Source organism: Mytilus californianus, unplaced genomic scaffold, assembly GCF_021869535.1.
Source record: "Mytilus californianus isolate M0D057914Y unplaced genomic scaffold, xbMytCali1.0.p SCAF_2, whole genome shotgun sequence".
Taxonomy (NCBI): domain Eukaryota; kingdom Metazoa; phylum Mollusca; class Bivalvia; order Mytilida; family Mytilidae; genus Mytilus; species Mytilus californianus.
In genome coordinates, this window is record NW_026262668.1 from 27,528,290 (window position 1) to 27,538,124 (window position 9,835).

The 9,835-nt window shown below is 32.5% G+C and overlaps 1 protein-coding gene and 1 long non-coding RNA gene across 2 annotated transcripts; both read right to left on the reverse strand.

The window, feature by feature from the left end:
- Positions 1-3,442: 3,442 nt before the first annotated feature.
- Positions 3,443-7,462, reverse strand: LOC127729634 (superoxide dismutase [Cu-Zn]-like). Its single transcript, XM_052237493.1, has 4 exons — positions 7,381-7,462; positions 6,690-6,841; positions 5,119-5,236; positions 3,443-4,210 (listed from the first exon to the last, which is right to left on the reverse strand). Exons 1-4 carry the CDS (start codon positions 7,444-7,446, stop codon positions 3,893-3,895), a joined length of 654 nt encoding a protein of 217 aa, XP_052093453.1. The 5' UTR covers positions 7,447-7,462; the 3' UTR covers positions 3,443-3,892.
- Positions 7,463-7,862: 400 nt separating this feature from the next.
- LOC127729637 (uncharacterized) lies at positions 7,863-9,835 on the reverse strand. Its single transcript, XR_007994744.1, has 3 exons — positions 9,679-9,835; positions 8,517-8,659; positions 7,863-8,063 (listed from the first exon to the last, which is right to left on the reverse strand). It is a non-coding gene; the product is annotated as an uncharacterized LOC127729637 (long non-coding RNA).

The window sequence follows — 9,835 nt, forward strand, 5'->3', positions numbered from 1 at the left end:
TCTCATCTTTCCAATATTGAACATAAGTTGGGAGTGTCGATTAACTTCCAGTAGTAATGTTCGTAACAGAAGATGTATATTACTTTCAATCCAAGGTATACTCTTGATCAAATACATGGTCGTGACTATGGTTTCGAAAACTAAAGCCAATGTTCATGATGTCACACATGAAAAGTTTTCTCATACAAGAAAACAAGTTCTAAAGACTGACAAAAGCAAATACCAAATTCCTTACGCCAGCAATCATTTTTAAGGGTAAACAGTCTAGTTAAGAATGCGCAAGTTGAAGATATAATATGACGCGCTATGATCTTAACCAAGCATGCCCTTGTAATGCCAGCTTTGTCTTGGGGAGTTAAATACCAGTTTCTGTTGAAAAATACAAATATGACCATTCAAAGTTTATCAAATAGAAATAAGATATTACGCCTTACGGGATTAAAAAAGATACACACTACACCAAGGTGAAAAGAAAAACCCACAAAACACAACATAGATTTTTTTTTCACATGTACGAATATTAACCAGGAATTACTTGTTAACTTTAGCATGCCTGTGTCGAGACATTGAGTCAGATGACACGACAGGAGACTGGAAAAACTATGCAGCAATGATGACGGCAAAGCGGTAGTGAAGCAAAATCAAGTCTTAGAACACTGTGACCATATAAAGTCCTTTGCGTTCATTTGGCGCCCATCGTCTGTTGTAAGCACTTAGGACTCCTCAACAATTGACAAAGCAAATATAAATTTCAATCGCCATTCGTTTTCAACATAATGGTTGTGTCAAGTTTTATTGTGATTCCGATCTAATAATAAAGATTATTGTAATACTAGTAAATTAAACCTATAGATAATTGTAAGTATGTGTTTTGCAAACTAAATACTAGTCGTTAATTATAGACTGGTATGAAAGTGTTATCACGGTACGAGACTCTGTAAATGAAGCTCAGCATTTATTAATATGATCTTTTGTCAATATGTATTGAGGACGTTAACCCTATGTGTTGTATCATATTTACACCAATATATTATGGCAAACGCAATAGGTTAGATTTCAGTTATCCAGGAGTGCGGTCTTTCAGCAATTTCACCATAATAAATGTAGGTCAAATGACATCTTGGTTAGAGTTTTCATACAAAAGTGTTTATAGATATAATTGTTATTCTAAGTTATAAAATATTAACCAAAAAATAATTCAATCAGCATTTTATATTACTATAAAAATGAGATGGGGGTATGATTTCCAATGAGACAACTAACCACCAGAGTTCAAATGACGAAGATATATATAGCACTTATAGGTCACCGTACTCACTTCAACAATGAGAATAAATCATACCCTAGAAATAGTCTCGACATGAAATGTGAAGCCTGTACAAACTAACAGCCTAATCTATTACAATACAATTTACAAAAAAAAAAAACAAATATGACAGACAATCTCTGAATTACAGGCTTTAATTCTGACTTGTGACAAGCCCATAAAGAATGTGGCGCTCGACACTCATCCTGTTATATAATCAGTTACAAATGGCTTGACTTAATAAATCTGCACAAAACACACGATAAAAACCCAATAAAACATAAAAACAATAGACACAAAGCATAATAGTACTTGCAGTTACTGAAAGCTAGCTCAAAGCCAATTACAACTAATAAATAAATACTGTTCTCTAAGACTTGTCTTTCAACATTTTCTAGGTATATTGGTCATTTACTAAAAGTGAGTTACCCTTATGCTGAAAGCAAGATTTTGGCTAGAAAAATGTCAAAAGATATATTCAAAAATATTATATTGGATATCTGTCTGATCACAAAATATATAATTTGCTTTCATTATTTACTGTTAAGGTGCTAAATAACATCGTTGTGTTAGTACTATAAGCATATAGTGAATGTATATATTAGTTTTACATGTCCTTGGTATTTAACTTCCATTTTCGTTTGACTGCATGTATATTGTTTCATCTGTAATGCATGGTGTCTGAGAGTATGCAATACTAAAATAGACTTCAATTGATATTGTATGGTACATACGCAAATATACGAATAAAAGGGCTCCACAAATCATTATATCTTCTATGTGATTTTATTTTGAAATTATTAGTTTACATTTTTTCCTTATCCAGCTGAATTTGATATCTTCATATACAAGAGATTAAAGGGTAAAATTACTTTATTCTAACCATATATGCATGCGCTTGTCCCAAGTCAAGAACCTCGTCAATGACGCCACATTGTATTGTAATTTGACGAATTTTTATTGGTTTCTGTTTAATGCATTAAAAACTTTTTAAAACTAAGGAAAATATAGAGCTTGATATGCGGTATAGACTCCTGTCTTTTACATATATATATTTCCTTTTGTTTTTTGTGTCGTTGGGTTGCTGTCATACTAACACATACCTCACATCTCCTTTGGTTTAAAAAAAAAACAGTCGCACAAATGAAGCAACATGTAGAACCCTTACACATAAACTCAGTATTTTACTCTTAACATGAGCAATATCCACAGTAATACTGAATTAACTTATTTTATAATAGCGTGGGTCATTTTATTTATCTATACTCAACAACTTAAGAAACGGACCACCTCCATTATCTCGTTGGAACTTATTTCTATTTCTATTGTATACAACTTCTGAAAAGTGCATGTTTGAAAATAGTCAAAATGTTGAAACAATATTTCTTGAGATTTGCGAAAATGATCTTTTAAGAATTTTACATTTTTAACTCCTAAAAGACACCCATATCTAACCAAAAAAAGAAAAAGTTGAAAAATTTGTGAAAACTAGTCATGTGTATCTTTTCACCTGTAAACAACGAAAATTACAATGATGCTCAGTTCCTTAATCGATCTTTTTTTCTAATGACCAATCTGTATTTGACTAATCACCGTTTTCATTTTAACTTTTTTGGATGAAATTCACATTGTTGCCACTAAAACAAAAATTTCCGTGTAAACCGTAGATTAATTTTAAGGTTATACTTAAAAGATACTAAAGGTTTGCAATTTGTTTAATAAAAAACAATGAAATTATGAAACAACTGTATGCAGAAAGAAGTGGTGCGTTATCTATGTTGCTGAGTATAGATACTTTAAAGCAAATACATAAAAATCAAATATATTTTCAAACTCTCTGTAGTTGTCTTTTCTAGACAAGCTCTTTCGATCGTTGTCAAATGTAGATAAAAAAAGATAATTATAAATAGTTATAACGATTTTTTTTATTAAAAAAATGTAAACAAAACTGCAATCAAATATAAACAACTATACAACACAAGACTCTTTTTAATACAGGGTTATAAAAGTATGGTCATAAAATATTTAATTCTAACTATAGTTAAATCATTATTTCATAAAACGTTCCCTTCTTAAAAATAAAAACACGATTTTTAAAAAATTTAAGATTACAAAGAATTAAATGTCTGCATTTTGTTCAATCATTGCATTCATCTGTATAAAACGAAGTGTAATTTTAAGAATTGGACATAAAACAAAATTGTTGAATTTTAACATCAAATATTTACAGTAAAGTTAATTATTTAATCACGATAACCAGTATTATTCAAACGGTTGACGAGATTTTACTGGGTACTAAAATCTAGGTTACAAATTTGAGGGCCTGGATGGGGGTCCTTCAATTTGTATTCTTAAATTTTTAAACCATTTTTCTCAATTCTTTACACATTTTGCTTATTATGATCTATTCTGTAAAACCCATCCAAACCCTGAGATGTAAAAAGTACAATCAAAAACATTTAAACGTGTGTCTGTTTGACGATCTAAATAACCGATAACACAATTTTCAACCCTCAATTAAGATTGCCATTAATAACGTTAGGATTTCTGTATTTCATTCATTTACATGATTTTTTGTCTTAGTTATTATTCGTGATCGATAAAATATGCTGCATCCCTGTTTGGATATCTTGGGTTAGTTCTGAAGGGAATTGGTTCCTCCGTCGCATCCCTGTCTAGAAACCTGGGGTTAGGTCTGAAGGGAATTGGTTCCTCCGTCGCATCCCTGTCTGGAAACCTGGGGTTAGGTCTGAAGGGAATTGGTTCCTCGCTGGTCTTATCATGATGCTCTATCAATTCTTCATTAAAATGAATTTTTTCCATGTCCATTTCATCGTAGTCATGAATTTCAGCTCTTCCAATAACACAACAAGCAATTCTCCTTCCCTCTGTATCATCATGAATCTGTAAATAGATAAATAGAAGTATTAAGTAATTTTTTCCTCATCCAAGACACATTTCACAACATGACATTCCAGTTCATATCGAACATTTGCGCAAGAGTAATCGGATGGCCGGAAAAATAGAGATTTTTACCTGGTCTCCCGGCTAGCCGAAAATAGACACTCCGTATAAAAAAAAAAGCATTCCTTGCTAGTAAATCCCGTGTTAAAGACATACTCCTAACAGTACTATTGGGTTTTCTTATCAAATTTGATAGAAAGTAAACGCAGAATAATAAGAAAATCAATCTGTATATATATCTAATGTTTTTGTATCATTTAGAATTATCATCTGCCCAAAGACTTCTATTCCTATATATGATTGATGTTTTTGTAAAAAAAAATACTATAGCTTTATTCTATCTCTAGATATTTCCGACACGTGATTGTTCGATTACCCTTTTCCTGTCATATTTCAAATATTCCAAAATACTATATTATAATAAAACGCAAGTCTGTCTGAAAGATGATTGGTTTTCAAATTTTTGGCTTTTTAACCGAAAAATGGGGATTCTAAAATTCGCAAAATTGATATACAAGCTCAGAAAATTCGGTGTATGATATTTTTTTAATATTTTAGGTTATATGCCCTTAACCCCCCTTTTTAATCCGCCACTTACTTAAACATTATTAAAAAGATAAAGGTTTTAACTCCTCTCAGGCAAAGTAGACCGTAGCTGGATAGGGCTATTTTAGGTTATTTTTGTCATTGGTTCGGTTCTTATACATCCTTGGCTTTCAAATATTTCGGCTTTGGACGTTCTTGATGAAAGTAAATCAGACAGAAAAGCGCTTCGGACGCATGTTATTTATTAAGTGTTTTCATTGTTTACTTCATACAATAGTACTAACAGCTAAATCTATACTTACGACAAAACTTCGCCCGATCACAGAATGCTTTCCATGTAGAGACAGTGACTTGTCCGTGTACTTCAGGTGAACTTCTCCTTCGTCGTCACACATAATGCTATTTCGACTGCTGTGGTGTCTGCAAATCAAAAAGATGCTCGTCATTTCATAAAATATCATTACTGTATTTGCTTTAAGATGAGTAAGTTTTTTACTGTGACATTCAATACTTAACTCCCATTGTTTAAGTCTGTTATACTATAAGACAGAAGTATCAGCGACAAACGGTACCCTTCGCTTTATAAGATCAAACACTTCAAGATTCAGGGAAACACATGAAAAGATACTGATACATATTAAAAAAGTATTAAATGACTGTCAAAATGACCGCAAAACTGGTTTTACAAAAATTTATAATTCAAGGAATCAAGGGTCATTACTCTTGAACGATAAAATTAGAAATGGTGAACACCAATCCTAACTTCTATTTGGTCACGAGAAACGATATGTTAAGACTTGATAGGGGATGGATCAAGCTTTTTCAAGTCATAGCACGGAATTGACGTTAAGTGTTTTTTTCAATCAAGCAAGGAGCAAATCCCCCGAAAGATAACAACGAAAGTAGTCAATACTGAACATAACCTACATTTTGTAATCATTAACAACATATTTAAATTTGAAAAGCATTGTTTGAACGTTCTTAGGTTATTGCATTGAAACAGACATAGCCGCACGCCAACTTACGGACGTCCTACACACCAGTCTGTTGGAACATCAGCCGTTCTCCCACAAATCAATAACAGGATTTTCTTCGAAACAGTTAATTTAACAAAAAATGGCGATTAAGGTATAAACACGATAAAATGAAGAACCTAGGTGTTCAGGGAACAACTTATACTTTCACACTAATTTTATCTAAGAAAAACGCAATAAGTCCATGCTATGTATTTATGAGGGTCTGGATTTGGGGAAGGGGTCCTCGTTGCATTTCTGTATTCTTCAATTCTGAAGGCCATTTTCTCCACTCTTTTTATTTTAGCATTTCATTTTTCTCTATTCCATTTTTTTACTCTTTTATTTTCTCCCATTATTCAATATTCTATAAACCCCATCCAGACCTTCATTTATTAGAGAAAAACACCTAAGCGACAGCAAACAATACACAAGAAGCGGCGTTAGAATATGCATAACATTTCTGTAGAATGTTACCTTCCCTTTTTCACAGAATGTGACCTAAAGAATAAGACTTATCACCGGGTTTGTACTAACATGAGCAACACGACGGGTGCCACATATGGAACAGGATCTGCTTACCCTTCCGGAGCACCTAAGATCAACCCCAGTGTTTGGTGGGGTTCGTGTTGCCCAGTCTTTAGTTTTCTATGTTTAGTTTTGTGTACTGTTGTTTGCTGTCTTTTTCATTTTTAGCCATGGCGTTGTCAGTTTATTTTCGACTTATGAGTTTGAATGTCCCTTTGATATGTTTTGCCTCGCTTTTTCAGTTATTAAGCAACAACGGCAAAATGCATTATTGTAATCTTTTGGTCAAACCCATATATTAGAATTGAAATATTTAATCAAGTTTTACTGACCTGCGTTTGTTTTGATTGTATATTTGACCAAGGGAATCACATGATCTTCTCATGTCTCCGTATTCGTGAAGGAAAAAGCTATGTTTGTGTGATTTTCCTTCTTCCATTTCAAATCCGCTCATATGTATATCAACATGAACTGGACCATTCTCCTGTAATGAGATAAAAAAAAAGTATGTAACGACATGTTTTTTACGAATAAGTTGCAGTTCATTTTTCAGCAAATTGTATGAGATTAAAGTCCTTGTGACAATTTTTGTCTTCCTTTTTCATAATCAGCCGTGTAACAATTCTTTACAGGGTCGTTGTTTGCCTCGAGTTAAAATCAGGTTATATCAATGAATATGTGGTGCATTTAACATTTCTATGATACCAGTATATTGAAAAAGATGCACATAACATGAAGAAGGTTTTAATTGTTGCTATCCTAATACGACAAAAGTTTAAAAGGCTACAGTTATTAGGAAAAGAACTCCGATACAGCATGTGTCTGAACACCACTTTCCATATATTGATACACCAGTGGAGTTTAACCGAGTTCTTGAAATAATTTGTACATGCTTTGAAGAAAATTTGCTGGGCCTCACTATTATTTTTATCATAAAATACCAAAATTCCGTACCTCCATCAGGAAGTGAAACGAATTCACCCGAGGTCTGTCGATTGTATTGGTAATTTGTTCAAGTCATACCTTTTGTACTAAGTACACGTTCCCTTTGATTTGACCAAAATCTTCAAAGTTATTGTTGGTTGCCATTTCACAGTTCGCATGGATCTCTGGAATTCAAATATATAGTATTACGTGTAAATGCATGTTATGAATCAGTATGAATATGGAAGAGCGACAGCTTTTTTTTATTTCCGAATTAATGGTTAAATCGGGAAACGTTTCCCCAATAAAAAATGTAGATATAGTTCCTGAAGCAGATGTAAACCAAATTTAAAATGAATTGAAGGATAATTATAAGCAACAGGGTTTGAATTAGCTTTCGAAAAAGTAAGCAAAAGACATAAGACAGGAAGTTTTATTTATAGTCCTTTTAATCTATACAAAATAAGCTCAGGAAATCTCTTAAATCCGACAAAACGAAAGCAAATGAATCAATATCATGCTGTGGGATACTATAACTCAAGATCCAAGAATGCAAAACCAATCAAAATACTTGCCTTCATCAATAGATTTATCTTGATGTGAGTCTTTCTCATTCAAAATTAAATTCAGAAAAATATGTTGTCCTTTCATTGTTGTTGACTGATCCTCGGCGTCGTTGTCTTTGTTTATATGTATGTGTAGATTATTATTAGAAAAGTCTTCAAACTTTCTTGTTAATTTTGATAGTTGGTTCTTCATCAAGTCCAATTCTTCTTTTGTATCTGCAATAAAACGCAAAAAATGAAATTAACACTATATGAATTGCATGCGTCCGAAGCGCTTTTCTAGATTTATCGTCATCAGGATCATGCACTCAATGCCGAATATTTGAAAGCCAAAGATGTTTAAGATCCAAAAGAGTTTAAGAGCGATATAATAAAAAAAAAAAAGACATAAGAAAAATAGCCAAATCCGTTTAAGGAATGTGTTTTATTATACAAAATAGGTTTGACACAGACTGGATAATGCCTTGCCTGCAAATGTTCCAAAGTCAATGAACCATAGCTTATAGGACGGGCCCAATAAATTCTCAATTGAAATTAGATGCGCAAAGGCCACTTTACTTGCTGGGCTATCGACAATACTATATATATCGTATCATTCGTGCCCTTACATAGAATTATAGATATGAACGTAAAGGGTATACCATAAAATTACTGCAGATAGGTTCTTACCATTTTTTAGTTTATTTTCAGACAGAGAAACAAAAAATCTTCGGACAATGTACCCGAAAGGATTTGTGCCTTTGCAGAAATATTCTTTGGCATCTTCGGCTCTGAAATTCTTTATCAACACGAAGTTCTTATAGATGCGGATCCTGTAAGAAAAACAAAACTTCACTATAAATTCATCAAACAGTCTATAAAGTATGATAGTGCCCATTTTAAATGTTACATGAATTAAAAAAATCTAAGAATCGTAAAAAAATATTCAAAATGATAAAGATCGAGTTTGCCTTCTTTCTTTTTGTTTTTGTTTTGGGGAGAGGGTTACTGATTTGCTATCTGCATGAATGCACACGCTTGAAAAGATATACTCCATTTTACTTAAAGGTTAGTATTATAGACGAAAATGATAGGTAACATTGTGTACATGATATGTAGCGGAATGTTACGTTTGCGCGAAAACCGGTTGAAAAGTGATTACGTTTGTGTGTTTGTTTTACAATTTTATTAAAAAACAAAATTGAAATGTTGTTTTGAAATTTTTTGCATTGCGATTTCTTCCAGCGGAGAAAGTTAGGACAATTTTCTGAATGATACAATTACGGAATATGAAAGCGGCAACAAAATTGACTACTTCTACCCTATTTCAATTGCTCAGCAAGTTAAGGCTATTAAGTACATTAAAATACGCGGTAGTGATACCCCAGCTCTTGAAAAAAGTACAAATTCAAATTGTACCATTGAACAATTACAATAAAACATGGGAAATTTAACACCTTTTCACAATGTTATCTTAAGTTGATGGGTGTGGTACAAGTGAGGCGGGCATTGACTTCTAGATTGGTCATGGTCGAGAAGATATATATTGTGTTTTATTCCATACCATGTTTAATAAGTAATCAATATTAACTCAACTATTACATCATACTTAATTATACAAAGCATTTTTTAATTTTTTCGTATTTTTTAAAGATTGTATATATATCAATCTATGTCTTGCTGTAAGTTTCCTCCTGTGACATAATCTTCAATTTGTTGAAGGCGGTCACTATATGGTAGAATAGAATATAATAATAAAGAATGTTCGTAAGAAGCGCAACAGCAAAAAATAAAACAGCCTTTCAAGACGTCGTAATTATTTGGACTAAGTGTTTTCATGCATTCTTCTTACCTTTTTGTAGATTTGATTTCTTCTTCTTCTTTATACCAGATAATAAAAGATCCCGGATTGGATTCTATTTTACACCTAAGTTTGATGTGTTTTCCAAGATGACCACTGATCTCAACAGACTCTGGAAGTCCATCGCTAAATTTCGGACTAGCTGTAA